Source organism: Malaya genurostris, chromosome 3 (genome assembly GCF_030247185.1).
Source record: "Malaya genurostris strain Urasoe2022 chromosome 3, Malgen_1.1, whole genome shotgun sequence".
NCBI classification, from domain to species: domain Eukaryota; kingdom Metazoa; phylum Arthropoda; class Insecta; order Diptera; family Culicidae; genus Malaya; species Malaya genurostris.
The window spans coordinates 304,584,305-304,605,311 of record NC_080572.1 but is presented as its reverse complement, the minus strand read 5'-3'; the positions used below and the strand labels follow the sequence as shown (position 1 = coordinate 304,605,311).

The window sequence follows — 21,007 nt, the reverse complement described above, 5'->3', positions numbered from 1 at the left end:
CCAAATATTGCTTTATAATCCAAATATTTCGATTTATAATCGGTTGCGAGAGTAAAAATCATGCGTCGAATGCGTGCCCATTTTTTTGTCATACACGAATTCTGCCATGGTGCTCGTTTGAAACAAAAAAATCATTATTTTTGCGAATTTTTTAGAGCTATCGTTCAATAAAATAAATTTAAATGTTTTGTATCATACAAAGCATCATTCGAACAATAGCCCGTAATTTTGTCGGGGAAAATATTGAGAAATAAGCCGGTGAAGAAGTTCTTTGAGGACGCTTCTTAGAAATCATGATTTGCGGTGCCCACTGTATCTCAGCGCAGACTAATCAGAAGTCAAAAAACGAAGCAGCATAGCTAAAGTAGATGTTTTTCTAGGCCCCAATGATTTTGCTTGATTTTTTTTTCAATATTTGGTGGTTGTTTTCAATCCAAAATGCGATTTTTCATGAAAAAACCTACCATTTTGTAGCTGTAAAACCTCCTTGCATGTCGGAAAGCGTTGGGATCTGGTATTTTACATGTCGAAAATGTGTGCAAAATTTGAAAAAAAAAAAAAATTTGGTGAAGTAGTTTTGAAGAATGACGATGGACACGGACTTTCAAAACCTGCTTTAGAGAAAAACGCGTTTAAAGTTCATAGTCCATGAAATCGAAGGAAACAATTTATTTTTATGGGAAAACGGGTAGTCAATCGAAGCAGAACTTTTGGACCTGTGTGCCGTGCTCTTGCTTCTTCGCAGTAGGAGATTAGCAAAAGTTAAATTCTATAACTTCCAGAGTTTTGCTCTGATTGGCTTGAAAATTTCACAGAATATTCTTGGAATGTTTAATGTTTTATAAATGATTTTTCAAAAGTGTTAGACCCTACCCGTCCCTTAAAAGTGTTTGTTTGATGAAACTACCCTGGGTCAGTTTCAGTTTTCTCAAGCGAAAACTGTAGAAATCTGTAGATTTCCAGAAAAATCGGGAGACCTGGCAAATGTGCAAAACAAATTCGAATCACTGGCAAACCGGCTTCAGTGAACAGAAAAAAACATCGTCGCCAACGAATTTTGTTGGACGGACGCGGCACTGACTACCCACTGCGAAATGGGGTCATTCATCGGATCAACTGTGCAACGTATTGGCTCAACGAAGGACTTTCGTTGAACGTTTTTTTTTTCTTACCGGGTGGTCTGGTGTTAATTGAGCAATTTGACGTCTCTGTTACTCACACCGATGCAGAGTGCGCAGATCTATTCATATACGAAATTAGAATGTGTGCGAGCCGAAGTCAAAGTTTGTTGTGGGTTCAATTTTACACTGAGGTAAAACATTTTTGACTCATAATCATACACTGCGAAAAATGCATATAGAATTTCGTAAGCTATGAACTAATGAACCAAGTAGAAGACAGTTCCATTACGTGATGTAGAGTTTCATGAACGATTTTATGTCTTTCTCAACTGTTCTCTTGGCATTGCAGTGTTTTTTATAGCATTTATGTCTTCAATAATTGGCAAGATGCGGTTCGACAAAATTCACTGGGTTATTTCGACATACTCACACTAGCATTAACCTTTCAACTGCTGAGAATAGCCACACCAACACATTCGCACGTGGATTGGACTATAAGCGCATATAATACAAAGGAATGAATATCGTTGGTCTGTATTCGGTGCCGTGACGGTATTTACCCGAATCGGAATGGAATGAAAGCCATCTGTTTGACAAAAAGGAAAACGAGTAAAATAGTTGTGTAGAGTTCCAGCCAATATCCAAACCTGACGTAATATATTGTTATCCGTCAGAGGGCATGATGTGAGTTTTGACGTTCTCTTTATGTACATTCAAGTTGATTTGTTTTGATCACTTGTTTCGAGTTTGTGATAGCTCAATCTATTATATCGAACTAAATTAGCAATTTCATGGGTTTTTCAATCAATATCCAATTCAAGAATCAATAAGCAAATAAATTGCCGCTTGGTGACAGCACCTTTTTTTTAAATTTATCACAATTATCATCCGGTTAAGGTAAGAGAAACAAACTGAGAACGTGCTGTTCCTTTTTATGTTTCAACTTGACACTTCGATGTGCATTCCATCAATTAAACCACATGATTTATACAGCGTTCTCTGCCTCGTGTATTGACGGCTCTATCTTTCTCATTGTAATCATTTGCAATAAGGTTTAAGTTCTGTAGCGATCATTCGAAAAGATGAAACCTCAGACTACGTTTGTTATTTTGGTAAAGTAGTGTCAGTCAGAAGAAGGCAAAAGCCAAAACTTGTTTCCCATTCACGGTTCGCCAGAGATTTTCACCTCTCTTCGGGCCCAGCGAACACCAAACTTGACTTGAGATCAGTCATCGCGTGGAGTTTTATTCAAACGGATGCGTATAGGTTTCCTGCTCGAAAATCAACTACATTGATGTGATCACAGACTATGGTTCGTGTCCGCGTGCATCAGCAGAATTGGATAACTATTTATTGTAACACATTTTTGCAGAACTGAAGTCGACTTGTTAAACGTGGCTTCGAGGTTCAATTACGACGTGTGTGGAATTATATAATACACTGAGGACAGGAATTCGCGGCGATGAGGATATAAACAGTTGTCCTACTAACGGAATAACGGTGTCTCACAAACCACAGTACAGAGAAAGTGCCTTGAATGAATTAAATACGTGGAAACGCGTAGAAGAGAGAAAAAGAAAGTTTTCATCAATCAGTATTCCGTTTGGTCACGGTCAGCGGTGTGTTATTAATATATTGCAAAGAAAGTTTTTTAAGGTGAATAAGATCAAGATGAGTATTGGTTCGGATAATCTTGGCATTCTGGCGATGGAAATTGTATTTCCATCGCAATACGTGGAGCAAACAGAGTTGGAAATTTTTGATAATGTCTCTGCTGGAAAGTATACTGTTGGATTGGGACAGTGCCGAATGGGATTCTGCACTGATAGAGAAGACGTGAATTCTTTGTGCTTGACGGTGGTGAACAATCTACTGGATCGTCATAAAATTGTACGTTCACGAATAGGCCGATTAGAGGTTGGCACGGAAACTGTTGTGGACAAATCTAAGAGTGTAAAGACAGTATTGATGCAACTATTTGAGAAAGATGGACTTAGTAATCTCGAAGGTATCGACACGAAAAACGCTTGCTACGGTGGAACTGCTGCATTATTTAATGCTATGGATTGGCTCGAGTCTTCCAGTTGCAAAGGGCGACTTGCACTTGTTGTTTGCGCTGACATAGCTGTGTACGCTCAAGGATCCGCGCGCCCTACAGGTGGTGCCGGAGCTGTGGCAATGCTTGTTGGTCCGAACGCTCCATTGGTAATTGACCGTGGGCTTCGAGCTGCTTATATGAAACATGCTTATGATTTTTACAAACCAAATCTCAGCTCAGAATATCCAGTCGTTGATGGAAAACTATCCATACAATGCTACCTAAGTGCACTGGATAACTGCTATCAATTGTATAGGAAAAAGTTTGCTGACTCAAACCCAAATGCCAGTCCAATTAATTTAAGTTTTTTCGATGCTCTCATATTTCACACTCCCTACTGCAAGCTTGTCCAAAAATCATTAGCACGGTTAGGATTGAACGATTTCGTTTTGACTCCATCCGATCAACGAGCCAGTATTTATCCGGGATTAGATAAATTTGACGCTGTGAAACTCGAGGAAACCTATTTCGATCGTGACGTGGAGAAGGCCTTCATGAATCATTTCGCTTCAGTGTTTGATAGTAAAACCAAACGATCACTTCATCTTGCTAATCAAATTGGAAATATGTACACACCATCTGTGTACGGTGGGCTCGTATCGCTGCTGATCACAAGCGAAAGTTCTGAACTCATCGGTAAACGAGTGGGTGTATTTTCCTATGGATCTGGATTGGCGTCTACAATGTACTCGATATCAATAACAAATAATATTGAGGCACTGACATCTTTCAAAGCTCACCTAAGTTATGTGCAGCCTTTACTGGATTCTAGAAAAAAAGTTACTCCAGAAATGTTTACCCAACTGATGGAAATACGGGAAAAAAACAACCATGTGGCACCTTACGAACCAACCGGCTGTATAGAGACACTTTTCCCTGGAACATACTATCTTAAATCGGTAGATGAGATGCACCGCCGATCATATGAACGTGTATCACTAGCGACAAACGAACAAGAGACGAACATGAATCTGATCACAGATTGCAACCACCTGAATGGGAAAAGTGTCAAGGAATGGCCACAAAACGTTGGTATTTTGGCATTGGAAATCATATTCCCATCGCAATTTGTAGACCAAACTGAGCTGGAAATATTTGATGGTGTATCAACAGGAAAGTACACAATAGGATTAGGTCAAAGCCGCATGGGATTTAGTTCGGATCGTGAAGATGTTAACTCATTGTGCTTGACAGTGGTGAATAATTTACTGGACCGTCATAGTATTCCATATTCGAAGATTGGCAGGCTAGAAGTAGGAACCGAAACTTTAGTAGATAAATCTAAAAGTGTTAAATCGGTACTAATGCAACTGTTTGAAGCTGAGAAGGTTACCGATATCGAGGGAATCGATACTACAAACGCTTGCTATGGAGGAACTGCTGCCTTGTTCAACGCTTTGAATTGGGTCGAATCATCCAGTTCTCAAGGACGACTAGCGTTGGTTGTTTGTGCCGATATTGCTGTTTATGCTCAAGGTACAGCACGTCCAACAGGAGGGGCAGGAGCTGTCGCAATGTTAATCGGACCGAATGCTCCACTCTCTATTGATAGAGGGCTTCGGGCAACTTTCATGAAACACGCTTATGATTTCTATAAACCAGACCTTAGTTCGGAATATCCGGTCGTTGATGGAAAATTATCCATACAATGCTATTTAAGTGCACTGGACAACTGTTACCAACTGTACAAACAGCAGTTTCTCGAACAGAACCCTTCAGTATCGGATGAGGTCGATCTCAACATTTTTGATTCCGTTATATTTCATACTCCGTACTGTAAACTGATTCATAAATCATTCGCACGGCTGGGCTTGAATGATTTCATTCAAACTCCTGCTGACCAGCGTGCAAGTAAATATCCAGGATTTGATATGTTCCAGAATGTAAGTCTGGAAGATACGTATTTTGATCGTGAGGTGGAAAAGGCTTTCATGGCACATTACAAACAATTGTTCAACTCGAAAACAAAACCATCCCTTCATCTTGCGAACCAAATTGGGAACATGTACACTCCATCCGTTTACGGAGGTCTTGTTTCTTTGCTGATAAATAGCGACATAGCAGAACTGGCAGGCAAAAAAGTTGGTGTGTTTTCTTATGGATCTGGTTTGGCTTCGTCAATGTATTCCGTCTCGATTACCTCTGATGTAGAAGCAGTTAGAGCTTTCAAGGCCCATCTGGACTATGTGCAACCATTACTAGATTCTCGAATTAAAGTGTTCCCTGAAGATTTTACTAGGCTGATGGAGATTCGTGAGAAAAACAATCATGCTGCCCCTTACGAGCCGACCGGAAACGTGGACGTTCTCTTCCCTGGAACATATTTCCTAAAGTTAGTGGACAAGATGCACCGACGTGTGTATGAGCGTATTCCACGAAGCACCAACGGAACGTCCTAGTCACGAGTCACGGAAAATGGATGGGGAAATTTTACTCTTTGCAAAGTAAATGTTTTTATATTGATTGTACCAAGGGAAAATGTGACAATATTTAGGCTATTTTGAAAACAGTTCTTACAAATATAACAAAATATTTCCGCGATCATTGCCGTTTAATTGTTAGGCTATTAGATAAAGTGCAAAGTATGTTGATGAACAATTTTTGCACGTCTGTAAATCCCATCTGTAAATTACTTAATAAGATAGTCTAGGTGATGAATTCCGGATTGTGTAACATTTCTGCAACTTAAATAATTAGAAGACTGGTCATTTTTATAACTAGTAACTATTTATGTAGGAACCGTTGAGAGACGGTAAAAAATCTTACCAACTTATAGAAAGGGCTCGAAGATACTGAAGATGTAGATAGAAATAACTAAAAATATTCAAATATATTTCGACTCATTTATCATATTGAACACATCACACACAAGGATTATTGTTTTCCAGATCAAAGTACAGAACAATTCTTATGACGTACGTAGTAGTATATTGCTCAATGAGAAATGAATTAGGCATCCTGTATAAATGAAAGAAACTTTCAAACAATTGGGCTTTCAATCTTTAGAAAAGATGTTTCATTTTTTTTATGAAGAACATTCCGAATTATTCCTTGAATACATTTCACAGCGCCACAAAAGTTTGATCGAACAATAGTATATATAATATACAAATTCGATTAAACGTAATACCGATTGAATATTTACTTATTATTCTGAAATCTTTGTTTGTTTCTCTAAAAGACTATTTTTCTAAAACGAAACTAAAACATGATTGTAATATACGATTGTATTATATATTAAATTATATAAAAGTTTAATTTCACACCTAAAATTCTTCATAAATACAACTTGATAGGGAGGGATCCACTTCGAGATTGCTTGCATTTTTTTTCTTCAAAGACTCATAGAAGATCGCAAAATGTCTGTAATTATGTTTGTGTTACAAACTCTGATACAGTTGAAAAGGTCTTATGGTCCCATACAAAGTTCCTGATTTTCATCTGGATCTGATTTCTGGTTCCGGAAATACAGGATATGTAATGTAAAATTTTATACTTTTATTTCAGTGTTGAACTGACTCCGAGTCAGTGACTCTTAAATCGGGTTTGCTGACACCCTCGTTGCTCAGTGCTAACCCAACACAGTTTCGTGATAAGTGTTTGTTGGTTGATGAAACTACCCTTGGTCAGTTTCAGTTTTCGACAGCGGAAACGACAATAAGACTTATTTGCGACAAAATTTTGACAGATTAAATATGGAGTAGAAGTTCTTTGAAGAAAGTTAACAGAATAGTTGAAAAACCCGACTTTTGATTGGATCCTCGGAGGTCCTCCTAGTGTTATATACCATTCGAATTAGCTCGACGAGATCGAAAAATATCTGTGTGTGTGTATGTATGTATATATGTATGTGTGCATTTTTCGAAGATTTATTCTATACGCTCAATTTTCGCGAAGATGACCGAACCGATTTAAATAAGCTTAGGCTCGTTTGAAAGCTACTATTGGTTCTTGAATCAAGTTCGACGCAACCGACAAACTATTTTCTATCCGCACAATTGCATCAGATTCGTAAAAAAATGAGTTCAAGTTCGCGTAAGAATGAATCTTAGTAAACACAAAAATTCTAATGAGACTGTGTGAATGACAAGAGAAAGGCATTAGGTTTATATTTATTTGATTCTGCATTAAGTAACTGATTGCGGTTACTCAATTAGGCTGCATGAGAAAACTATGAACTGTTGAGTTTACTTTAGCCATTAGGGTCTCTGTAACCGATTTAGTTGTTTTTGTCCAATATGTTCGAAATTTATCTATATTTTTTTTTCATAAATACGTTTATTTCTTAAGGCAGTTTACATAAGTTTTTCTTCGTCGTAGCATCACTTTTACATAAAATTCATATCCTAATTTAATTCTAACATAGTCACAACGATTTGAATTTATTAAAACATATTCCTCTTATTACTTAAATATCATCTTAGGTAACTCGTCATTAATTATGAAATCTACTCGGAAATATTATTTGAACCAAACGATTAACTTCTATAAATTATAAAATTAGCTGTTATTTTCAGACATTTTGTTGATAATTTCATTAACTGTTTCGAGTTTGTTTGTATCATTGCATAATTTTTTCTCTAATTTAGCTATTGGTTGAACTCATGGACGCAGCTGGAATCAGAACTAAGTCTTAAAAGGGGCCTTTATTAAATTGAAACTCCAATTTTCTTTATGAAATGATAAATAAGTTTCATGTATGAAAGGTCACGACAAGCAAGAATGTCTCGAACTGGGACATTGGATAGTCTACCTTGGGTACGCAAAGAATTTATTAGTTGAGATCTGACATCACGATACTCCACGCATGTCCAGACGACATGATCAATATCCCGATAACCTTCTCCGCAAGCACAATGATTAGTCTCGGAGAGCCCAATTCGAAGGAGATGTGCATCTAACGTGTAGTGACTGGACATGAGTCTGAACATCACACGAATGAAATCCCTACACACATCCAGTCCCCTGAACCATGCCTTTGTCGATATTTTCGGAATAATTGAGTGCATCCACCGACCCAGATCATCTTTATCCCAAGAAGCTTGCCAGCTGGCAAGTGTTCTTTGGCGAGACGAGCTATAGAATTCGTTGAAAGCAATCGGTCTCTCATAAATTTCACCACGTTTGGCTAAAATATCGGCTCTTTCATTGCCAGGAATGGAGCAATGAGCCGGAAATTTTTTTTTTTCTATAGTTGCAACTTGTTATTTATATTGAGAGAGTTCTCTCTTCACGAGAGCCCAATACCGCTCGATAGGTCGCGACTCCGGGCAGTTAGGTCGCCTATTCGCCTATTTCGGTTTTGTACTCCATTCACTTTATACCATACCAAAACATCTTTGGTGTAGTGACAGAATGCCAAATCAAGCTAGATTAGCGTGGAAGCGTCAAGGCTGCGCAGGAATGGTAACAATCGCTCAACCTCTTAACGCTGAAGCGAAATATGTTTCCATTAAATCGATGTGTTTTTTACTGAATGTTAAAGAAAACTTATTTCCAAGGCGACAAATGTGTTTCTGAACGAATAAGTAAAAAGAACTATCAATCTTTATTGCACTAAAAAAGTTTGTGCAAAATGACGTATAGAAACTAGAACACATAATAAATGTGTTGTGTGCAACGTTTACAAGTACATGAAATCGTTTCGTAGAATGCCATAACTAACTATTTATTTTACTATTTTTATAATTAAAGTAATTAAAGCAATAAATTAAATTACGACTCTTCTTACATTTATTTCTAAGAATCATAGGGAAAATATTTCCCATGAAATTATAGGAAACTTGGGCACCCTGCTATGTTTTTCAAGATACATTCTCTTAATTTACACCCTCAATAGCTAAAATATTGTCTTGTACTGATATATTTCGTCCTGCACATCTTATGGTCGTGAAAGGGTTAAATAAAATAAATATACTCTCGGTATATTTCCTTGTCTACCGTTCCGGTAGTAATGAAGCTTTGGCCTGCTGCATATTGCATACCAAAATAAATATTTTTGGGAAACTTGTCTTTTTATTAGTCCTGATATACTCATCTACGCCATTCTGCTGCATAGCAGTATAAAAAGACATTCCGGGAAGCTGCTTGAAGTCTTCCATAATCAGTTTCCTCGTCCATTATCACGCAACTTGCGAACCCGTGTTTCAGTATTCATCACTACGGTTCGGTACAGTTTTCACCTAGAACGACTTCACCTTGCCGGCACTTGGAAGTATGCACGAAAATTGGAGACATTTTAAGTCTTCCTGACTTTTGTTAAACGTGTATCGAAAGATTTGTGAATATTATGGACAGTGCTTGCAGGAAAACCAAGCATTTTCGCAAGTTTACGAACCGCTATAAGAACCGACTTCGGCTCAACATCTCCGAAACGGAGCTCACTCACTTTCCCCTGAAACCGATTTTCACAAACAAAAGGCCCAGATAATAGGTATTCCGGAGTTACAAGAAAAAATGTGTTTGAAATTTCAGACTGTCATTTAACTTAACTGTGAAACTTTAGATTTCTCCTGGCTGGATTGCTTCGTGCTACGAGCTTCTTCACGTCCGTTCTTGACGACTGCCTATCTGAGAAAGAGGACGATTGATATTAACGAGAAATCAAGGTCAACGTCACGTGTAAAGGCTGACTTGGATCATGATGCTCGATGACTTATCGTAGCCAAATCATTTACTTTTGTCAACTTTGACAGCTTGTGTGCTTATTTCACTGGAAATAAGCAGTACATCACACTAACCTCCCTGTTTCTATTCAATTAGCATTTTATTTCAAGAATACCACAGTAATATTGCTGAGAATCGCATGAGAAAGGCATCATCACTTCACTAGGTGGATAAAAACAGTTTTCTTTAAATTTGAATTACAGTTTAAGATATATATTAGTGAACTTGTTTTCGAACTAAGGCAATATTTTAGAATTATTGTGCTTTACTTTAAATGTTTCAGCGTCGATTTGCCAGCGCAAGTCCATCTCAAAATAAACTGCTAGTGTGGCCATAGCTTTATAATTTCGATCGTCGTTTGACTTTTAGATTTGTGAATCTTGTTTAAGAATATTCCGTAATGATTTTCAGGTAGAATGCTACTAAACTATGGCATTTATCAAATAAAAAATCGGTTTCGTAGCGATATCAGCTCATAAATAGACTTTTTTTGGTTGTCGCTTTGATCAATCTTTGCATTCAATCATCACCATGGTGAAGTCTGCAGTATTTGAATCAACGCCTAGTTAGATACATTCAGCTAAAATTCCAACGATACTGGAATAAGCAAACATAAAATCAGGTTTCACACATACGCATTTGCTTGATGTGTTTTCTCCAGGTGATGCTTCGATTTGGGTTTTAAACTGTTGTAGTGATGATCTTAGTCGAAAAGAAGTACCTTGCCCTGGCCCTGATTTGAAATTCAAATTTTGCTATCGCAATCGGCTTATTTCTGAAACCTTACGACATTTAGCACGTTGTCTTCTCTCTTTGCGTCAGACTCGGGCGCATGTAGGTACTGTTCGGTTTTCAACTCAATAATACATATTTGTTTGCATTTCTTTCTGGACACCTTTGCAAGCGAGAAAGATAAATAAATTTCTCATCGAATCTGCTTCACATCACAAAATAGTTTACATATTATGAATGAAGTTTTGGTATCTGATTTTCGATCCTCAGCAACATCTACAACGCTCAATTAGAAAAAAGATAACTTGAAAATTATTCTCTGTTAGGGTAACATTGATGTTTAATAATTCTATTCGCTCTTATTTATTTTAATAATAGAACTTCCTACCATGTCGAGACGGCAGATGATTACAATATATAACGAGGAAAAAGCAATAGAGTGGAATTCAAGTTTTAATAATTTGAACCACGATGCTACTAATAAACGAAACTAATATAAATGCAGCCTGACACGTTTGTGTGCAAAACATTGCGAAGTTTCATGTGATAGAGCCTTTCTAGTTGTACGGTGCTCCCTGATAAATCGCATAACAGACAGCAAATAGTCAACGAGCTCATGATGTAACTGTTTCAAACAAACAATTGTCGTTGTATATTTATCCTTCAAACTGACTCATTACAATAGCCGTTAGCTTGCAGTTCGGATCTTACTTTCATGTTAATTCCGCAGACAGATATTACAAAAATTTCATTTCCAACGAACTGATGTCAGTTCGTAAATATTGCTACCATCATTTTAAACATTTGGAAGATTGTTCATATTTCAATGAATTTGGGTGGGTCTTTAAAATGAATATTTACACATTTCTTATCATTCGTACCTTTATTAAAGATTTTAAAAACAACCTGCTTAGGGGAAATTATTATGAAGTTTATAAATTTTTTTAAGCATTCAAGACATTTCTAAACAAAAGTTTTCTTACAAACACCTTTCATAACATCTTTCTGCTATGCAAGTTTGGCAGTTGTCGTCGCTGCAAAATATGAATAAACTAAAAATATCATTAGGCAGCTTTCCAATTTCTGTCCCATTCTCGATTCAGCAATATGCTTCGTTTGAAAATATTATTTTTTAAATTTATCTCGATTTTTAAAACAAAATTTATAAGGTTTATTAAAACAAAATGAGCATTCTTTGGAACACGGCTCGATGAATGCGCAATTCAGACTGCTGGATATTCGTATTCATCAAGAAGGTCTGACTCTGCTCCGCAACTGAAGATATTCCACGTCCCGACATTCAACGGTGGAGTTTTCACTTGCGCTCTTGACATGTCACAATAAAGCCCCTGGGTTAGATAGGATCAAATTTAACTTGTTGAAGATTCTGCTAAAAGTTCATTGAGGGTAACATTGTACCACATAACTGGAGACATGAATGCTATTTAAAAACCAGGATCACGATCAGAATTCGTACTGGCCAATTGCTATGCTTTCGTGTATTCGGAAATTGGAAACGATTAAATTCTACCCATTCTTGTACAGAGTGATTTTTGAAAAGGCGTCCCATAGTAAAGTAAGACGTACCTATGCAAAATTTTAGCTAAATCGGATATGGGTGAGTGGATGGTGCGATGCGGTGGCAATAAAAACAATAATCGGAACAAGAATCGGATATCAGAAGCAATTGGCTCTCGATGCATGTGAGGTACTCGTGAGTCGTGGCTATCATTTTTCGTACAGTTATAATACTAAGAGATAAATTTCTTTGCAACAAAATTCACATTAGTGATTGTAACTTGTAAAGATAGAGAAAAAGTTGTTCAAATTTATGAAAATAATAGTTTTTCTTTGGAACTTTCCTGAATATTTGCAGAATTGGTAACCCTGTTCACAAATTTGACAACGATCAGAAAAGAAACGAAGAAAAAAGAACAGAACCATATGTTTGTGTTGTCGTTCATAGACGTCAGGTCAGAGCAGTTGAATCACACTTTTGATTATGCACACTTTCATACTGTGCAGTTCAATTTGGTGTGAACTGTATAATATCTATTTTTTCCTTTTATCCATTGAGCGAAAGAATTGAACAGAAATAGCAAATCTTATCGTTAGCTAATGATTTTAATATATGGTAATATAATAATATGGTGAAACATGAAGTAATACCCAAATAGCAGTTTTTGCATAGGAGATGTCAGATAAATAAAAGCTCAGCTGATTAACATAATATTATGTTAATTTTCATATTAGAATACATTTCGTTGTTCAATAGTCAGTATCAGTAACACCACGCAAAATAATATTCAGTTTGGGAACAAACTTGTAGAAGTTGGCTCCTGTCGGATTGATGCGCGTCTCAAAGTGACCATCCATGCGTACGAAGAACGGTTTCCGGGTGACGTCGAAAAGGTCCTAAAACAGAAATAACATGATGCGGGCTTGACTGCATTTTCTTTCCAAAACTTTTTGGCCCAGTATATGATGTTAGCTTTCACTTACAATAACTTTGTATCCATTTATATAAGTTTTATTGCTAAGCCCGAGGTCATCTATCAACTTTACTCTAACAGCATATGGTGCACCATCCGCACGTCGGCTCACAAAAGCAATAGCTTGTGTCAGTTCATCCTTTACTCTAGGAAGAATCGGTCGTTTCCAAATCTATGAAAAAAATTTTACAATTACTGTTAAACAAGAAGAAACATATTTTTACGGGATCAAGAGATGCATCGTTATCCGTGGACATTGGGCTAAAAACGAAATGAATACCATTCAGCAACCACCGAATTCACCTGATTTGGCTCCCTGCAACTTTTTTCTATTCGGTCGACTCAAGAAACCGCTTCGTGGAACGCGTTTCAGCACCCGAGATGAGATTATGGAAACATCGCAGATGGCTCTGATGGCCATGCCGAAAACTGAATATAAAAAATGTTTCCAGGATTGGTTCAAGCGCTGGCATAAGGGTGTTGCAGTCAATGGAGAGTACGTTGAAGAGAACAATATCGATTTTGATAAATAATCTTGTATTTTTAGTTTTCTGAATAAATTCAGGGAGCTTTTTGATCAAGGTAGTACATACTGAAAATCTAAGTGATACTGGCGAAAAGTAATACCGAATACTGTGAAGCGATATTGAACCACATAGAACAGACATCCAATCCAAGCGAGTAAAATCAAAAAAGCTGTGTAAAGCATACAAGTTTTCATTGTTGTATTGTAAAATCGCCGTTGCAAATGATTTGGCACGCAAAGATTAACGTTGTACGCTAACTCGAACGCAAGAGCCCATACGCGACTGCTGGGTTGCTCAAGGCGTCTCTATAGGCAAATGGTTACTTGGTTCGCCAAACAATCGTTAAATTTTCTTAAACTCATACAAACGTCAACATGGATGTCTGTTCTCTGTGATTTAACCGAAATTCAAACAAATAATGATTTTTCTGAATTCTCAGAAACTCGAAACATAAACAAATATACACGGATAAAAATCTGTTACCGGTACCATGATTTTTTATTCGTGAAATCATGAACCATGCTTTCTCATGAATTTTCATAAGCAAAATGATTGATATCATGAAAATATTCATGACAGATGTGTTATTGTTCATAATATCAATCATTTTGCTTATGAAATCATGAATTATTATTCATGATAGATATGGTTCATGATTTTTAATCATGGTACCGGTAATGGATTTTTACCCGTGTATGTATTATTAGCATAGACATACATTTATCACGTGCTTTCAACATTTGCTGTTCCAAATTGACCATGTTTTGTTGATTCCTCGTTTTAAAAACTCTCTTAGGTGAACCATTATTTTATACTGATTAGTTATAGACTGACAATTTCGCTTATCGCTCTGACAAACTATCATCGTTTGCAGTCGAATCAGAAACTGGCCGAGTATTATATTTTGATCTCAATGCGGTCTTTTGAATTAGACCAATGAAAATGGTATCTAAATAGTTGTTCTTATTTTTGCTTCATAAACGAAAAATTTTAAGGAAATTCGCTAGTATGATTTTAGTGGTTATCATTGCTCACCTCGATCTTGTTGATGGTTTTAACCAGCAATCCTTGTATCCCGAGTGCATCTTGATTCACTGCTATTATTTCTTTGTTCAAAAGAAGACCTCTAATCTCAGGTGTTACTGTAGCCAGATCGTTCGATAATAACAGAGGAGCGGCAAGAACTGTCCAAACTGCCAGTTGGGATTTACTCTGTTCATAGCTTAGTCCATAATTTCCTAAAACGAGCTATACAAAATAGACGAGGATAGAATATCAGTTAATATATATTTGTGATGCGTTATGAAATTACTGTATCTGGATCATTCCAATGACCTGGGCCCGAATGAGGTTGAATGCGTTCCTGGTTGTCTGAGAAGTAACGAGTGATGGTTTCAACTGAACTATGCGAGTCTTCAATATCACCCCAGTTTCGCCACATGTTACACGTTTTCTTTAAAATTTCATAATTCGGCTGAGAAACAAAAAATGAGTGGATTAATTCGATCAAATTCAAACTAAAACGGCCGTACAATGATTCCGTTGTATTCCTGGTAAACAGGCCAACTACAGGAGTATAACATTGGTCTTCCGGTTTTGTTCATTAATTCGCCAAACAGCACATAATCTTAATAGTGAAACAGAAGAGAATGGCACAGATTGACTATACAATTTACATTTGTACTGCTAACTACACTAACCATTGACCATTTGGATCTCATCAGCGTAGCATCCATCAATTTTAATAAAATCAACATCCCATTCAGCAAAAGTTTGAGCATCGATTTCGAAATAATCCTTCATTCCTGGGTATCCTGCACATGTCTTAGTTCCAATATCTTGATACATACCAAACTTCAGACCCTTCGAATGTATCTGAAAAACAATTTATCCTACAGTCCTATATTCCGAACCAACTTCATCACCATATATAGTACATAATCCGCCAGATGTTTCATTCCATTTGGAAATCGTGTTGGATCAGCGACAAGCTTTCCATTGTCATCTCTGTTCATGGATAACCAGCAGTCGTCGATATTCACATAGTCGTATCCAGCATCTCGATAGCCCTCAGATACCATCAAATCGGCCATCCTCTTGAATAACTGCTCACTTATGCATTCATCCGGATATTTGTCACAATCCGTAATACACCGAAACCGTTCCCAACTCATCCAGCCCATCGGCGGTTTCCTAGCTAAACCATTATCAAGTCCTAGTGTAACGTTTGTTATAGCTAAAAAGCCTACTGTCGCGATAATCAGTCCACACTTCATACTTAGCTACCTGTAGTCAGCAACTGTATGTCTCTTGTTAGACCAACGGTTCTTATATAGCGAGTGTTTTTCGAAGCAATAACCCCATGGGAGGTACAAGGTTATCTCACTACTCGAGTTAGTTCAGTGATATCGAAGCTGTAGAACATAACAAGCTGAACTCCATTGAAGAGTGCAGCCTGACTTGTATCACATCATAGCGAAACAAAACTATTTAGAACATGAGACATATAAGCGATTTATAACTACATATGTACATCCACAGAGCTGGAACAAGTTTGATAAGTGTGGAATACTAAGGTAACAAACTTATTAGTCGTTAATCTGGTAATCTTGGAATTTTTGGTTTAGATAACATGATGTAGAACACATAGATAGTTACTTCGTAGCCACTTCTTAATTCGGGTCAAATCGACACTATCACAAACTGATCCAGGTTGCAGATAATAAGCCCGACTAAACATATTATTGAATGATTACAAATAATAAGACATTTTGTAACGACTTCAGTAAACCTGTATACACCTACCTGTTCTGTATTATGATGACACCTGAACTATGCTGAAGAGAACTAATCCGTAGCGTACAGTTTTTGCATGGCGGTATTTGATTTTAGGCTTACTTTAAGCTTGTGATAAAATCCTGAAGTAAAACAATAATTAAGCATTTTTTTAAATTGTATTATTCATTGCAATATAAATTGAATTTAAATTGTTGGGATTTAAGTGCGGTCTGGTAACCAAGCCAATTCAGGTGGTACTTGGACCAAATATAAATAATAATACCCCTTTGCAGCGGCGTACCGAGGAAATTTGGCGCCAGGGGCAAAATCAGAGATTTGTCACCCCCGCGATGCTGAACTCCATCTCCGGAAAGATGACTTGGTCGAGCAAAAAAAAAAAACGTTACACCCGGGGCGAGTGCACCCTTAAATTATGTTTTGACAAGTGAGTTATCAAATATCCAAATGAAGAGAATTATGTAATTAACTTCGTTATCATTTCTATTGCTAATGTGTTTGTTTATTTCATTTAAGTTCTTTCTTTAAAAAAATGGAATCATTTGTATAAGGAGCATGAAAAATTTAATCTACAACCAATAATTCAATGAAATAAAGATATGAGAGGATATTTCAAAATCACAAAACTCATAATCTGATGCAGATCTGCAAATACAGTTGAACATTGTGGAAGTTCGTCTGGCTGATCGCAAACAGTTCTGAACAAAGAAGTGGATTGGTAACCAACAGATAGGGTAACAGAGGTATTTTGGCCCACTTTAGGATTGATTTTATTTTGGCCCACTTTGTAAAAATATCCACCAAATATTGTAATATCTTTAAAAACCCCTTCCGCAATAGGTAATTTAATGTGATTAGCTTCAAATTGATGCAAAATGAGTTACTTAACATCGATAAAATCCGATGAAATCGATAAAGTTTGTTAAGTGGGCCAAAATATATGAAGTGGCCAAAATACCTCTGTTACCCTATTGTTCGAATTTTTGTTCTAGTATATCCAGGGAGGCCATATCATGTACTTCTATAGTCGTTGTCCAAGGGGGTAGATTTAGAATCATCTTTAAGATCTTACTTTGAATGCGTTGAAGTTTGTGTGTTCGTGCACAGCCCCGCCAAACAGAGACTGCGTATTCAATTGCGGGGTAGATGATTTGTTTATAGACAGCCATCTGATTCTTCAGGCACAGTTTAGATGTTCTACAAATCAGCGGACCTAATGAGTATGCTGCATTTTTGAACGATTTTGTCAACATGTGACCTGAATATCAGATGTCTGTCAAAGGTGAGTCCTAGATAGATAACTTCGTCGGACCATTGAATGACCTCATCACAGAATCGTATTCGGCATTCGTCTGATGGAACAAGTTTTGGAGATCTTGAATGTGGAAACAAGATGACCTGAGTTTTTACTGCATTGATCACAATTTTCCAGCTTGCAAAATATTCAGTTAGAGCGTCCAGACCTGTATGTAGTTTATTCTTCAGAGCATTAATGACACGACCTTTGTAAAGAATGGCAGTATCATCAGAAAATTGTGACAGAACACCACCACTCGGAAGAGGTGGGATGTCTGATGTAAAAATGTTGTATAGAATGGGACCTAGGATACTTCCTTGGGGTACACCAGCAGGAATAGTAAATCTTTCTGAAAGTGCATTATTCAGAGAAACCTGGAATGGAATGGAATGTCCAAAATTCAAAACTGGGATAACTTTAGTTAACTTCCACTTTGAAGGGAAGTAACCAAGCTCCCAGCACCAGTTAAAAATTTTAGCTAAGAAGACAAATGAGCGAATACTCAAATGATCCAGCTCAATGTTGAATGTGTTGTCGAAACCGGGGGCCTTCATATTTTTGGATTTTTTCACAACAGCCATCAGCTCATTCGCAGTGACTCTACTTTCCTCAGGAACCAAGCTGTCTGATTGGTCAACCACAGCTACGCTATCAGCAACGGCTCTTTCATGTGGACTAACAATGTTGAATCCTAAATTGTGAGAACACACAAACTGCTGGCCTAGCGCATTTGCTTTCTCTACTGGTGTGATTAAAGGTATTCCTTCACCTCCTTCCTGGGGTGACATTAGAGGAGGAATAGGCTTCGGTTTTTTTAAGCACCTTCGTTAAGGACCAGAAGGGCTTTGAATGTGGAAGAATTTCTCGAAGTTGCTGGGAGTTCCTGTTGCGAAGCTCAGATATCCTTTCCTGGATTATCCTAGTTAAGTTGTTATAAGAAATTTTCCTATCTAGGATGCCAGTTCGTTGATACTGCCTCCGGTAGATATTTCGAAGTCGGATGAGTTTCTTGGTGACACTGTCAATTTGAAGAGAGGAACTCGGCATATGTTGTACCGGAACCGTCCTATCACGAGCGACTGTGATTGAATGCTGGAAGGAAGAAAGAGCCGCATCGATTTCCATCGGGGAATCTAGTGGTAAATCGATATTAATAAGTTGGTCGGCGATTTGTTGAAATTGGACCCAGTCGGTGCGATAATAGTTCCTCCGTGGTTGAATAGGCACTGTTTCTGGTGAAGATCCCAACGTCAATATTACTGGAAAGTGGTCGGAAAAGAGCTCGTTGAAGACAACCGGAGAGCTGTCTATGGCGATGTTGCTGATAAATATATCCAAAATAGAATGAACTCCTGATCAGGAAAGTCGCGTTGGTTGATACGGAGCAAGGATGTTGTACTGTCTAGCTTCGTAATCTTCGGCAAGTACGAATCCGTTTCGATTCTGTCTTTTGTTTCCCCACAGCTCATGCCGTGCGTTCAGGTCCCCAGCAATGATGAATTTGTTCTGTCGTTGAGTGAGCATAGCCAGATCTCGCTTCAATGATGCACACGAACCATCTCGAAGATTGGTTTGTTTGGGGCAATACGCTGCAATGATGATGATGGGTCCCATCGTCGTTGTTATCTCAATTCCGATGGCTTCTATAAGTTGCAATTTAAAGGCTGACAGAAGCCTGTGCTGAATGGATCGATTAATGGCAATGGCAACTCCCCCTCCTCTGGTAGTTGCCCTGTCGAGCCTGTGAATCCTGTAATTGGAAATAAAAATAGAAATTTCAGGATTAAGATGAGTTTCAGTTAAAATAGCAAAATCGGCATTCTTCTCTTGAAGAAAGTCGGATAACTCAGCAGTTTTGCTGCTGGGTGAGCAAGCATTCCAATTTACTACAATCAACTCATTATATTGCATATTCGATGATGAATTTGCCTAAGGCGTTGATTTGATCTAACCGCGTTCTGAAGTTTCGTAGTTTTATTGCCATTGTTTCAAAAATGACGATCAGTTGTTAAGCAGAGAATAAGTCACCAGAGTCATCCTTTGTTTGTGGTTGATTATTGCCCAACCAGGAGGGATTTTTGAGGACGATTCTTTTTGTGATCCAGCGGCTGAGTCTTTTGGATTGCTGCGAGGAAGTGGCGGCAAATTTGGAATATATCTTTTCGGTGGGAGCCGTGGGAAATTGATTTCATCCTTTTGTGGAATATTCTTGCGCGTTAATTGTTTACGGGACGCCTGTTGTCGAATTTTTGTGAACTCAGCACGTTTGGGACACGATTTGCTAGTAGATGGATGAATGATCGACTTTCACCACGGTTCCCCTGACTACCTCAAAATCGTCGTCCTTGCGCGAAAAACCCAAGCGAAAGTAAAGAGTTTTTGGCATTGTTTTCAAATTTTGAGAAAACTTAATTTTTGAGTCGTTTGTGGTTATCTCACACTGTTCAAAAAATTATCCTAAATTCCTGATCATATTTTTGATGAAATGGTGAAAGAATTATGTTGCTACCATTAATACAAGTCGAGATATTCACGATTAAGTTCTGTCCATTCTTCCATATGGCTAATTTTGAAAAGGCACCCCATAGTAAAGTAAGTCGTATTCACGACAAAAACGTAGATACATTGAATTCTAATGTTTATAGTCAGCAGTATACAATAATGTGCTTATAACATAAACTATTTTGATGTGAACAATATGGATAGTTTGCTCAAACTTCCCAATTGTCTAGCCATCCGTATTCATGGTAACATTCATATAGTGTAAAGAGGAACATACTCACATGGTATCACCAACTAAATCGTTTTTTAAATTTATTATGTTCGAGAGCAATTTCACCCTACTTACGATTGTAATTTTAACTATTTGTTCTGATGACAACTATTGTCAGAATGACTATGCCAGATAAGTTATAAATACAAATAGTTTAGTCAAGTTGTAGTCTTTGTTATCTAGTACTTCGTACAGTACAGATGGTGAATAATTTGATGTCATGGTCGTTGCTACTATATAAGCGTGTAGTTGAAAAGACTATGAAAAATTGGTTTCAGTTACTATAATATTTTTCTCAGTGTATCATGGCCTCAAAACTTCCATGCCGTTCTTCTCAGTGTAAAAATTAACATAAACTGTGGAAGTGAACAGAAGCTTACTTTCAGTTTACAGTGTATTCGGAATGTCAAATGTTCATACCATGAAACTGTGACTATAAAGTATCACGCAGAAACTGACAATTATTGTGACAGCGTTCGTGCTGTCAGACAGAGAGGGAAGTATA

The 21,007-nt window shown here is 37.4% G+C and overlaps 2 protein-coding genes across 3 annotated transcripts; one reads left to right on the top strand and one right to left on the bottom strand.

The window, feature by feature from the left end:
- Positions 1–1,872: 1,872 nt before the first annotated feature.
- Positions 1,873–6,229, top strand: LOC131435800 (uncharacterized). Of its 2 annotated transcripts, none has more exons than XM_058604008.1 (2): positions 1,873–2,018; positions 2,174–6,229. In XM_058604008.1, exon 2 carries the CDS (start codon positions 2,793–2,795, stop codon positions 5,616–5,618), a length of 2,826 nt encoding a protein of 941 aa, XP_058459991.1. In that variant the 5' UTR covers positions 1,873–2,018; positions 2,174–2,792; the 3' UTR covers positions 5,619–6,229. The 2 variants fall into 2 exon arrangements, with proteins under 2 accessions (XP_058459991.1, XP_058459990.1); XM_058604007.1 differs by having other exon boundaries at positions 2,000–2,433; positions 2,494–6,229.
- A 6,604-nt stretch (positions 6,230–12,833) lies between these two features.
- Positions 12,834–16,099, bottom strand: LOC131436386 (alpha-N-acetylgalactosaminidase). The gene is made up of 7 exons (XM_058605089.1): positions 15,574–16,099; positions 15,337–15,511; positions 15,169–15,263; positions 14,949–15,110; positions 14,672–14,884; positions 13,120–13,281; positions 12,834–13,032 (listed from the first exon to the last, which is right to left on the bottom strand). Exons 1-7 carry the CDS (start codon positions 15,910–15,912, stop codon positions 12,886–12,888), a joined length of 1,293 nt encoding a protein of 430 aa, XP_058461072.1. The 5' UTR covers positions 15,913–16,099; the 3' UTR covers positions 12,834–12,885.
- Positions 16,100–21,007: the final 4,908 nt, after the last annotated feature.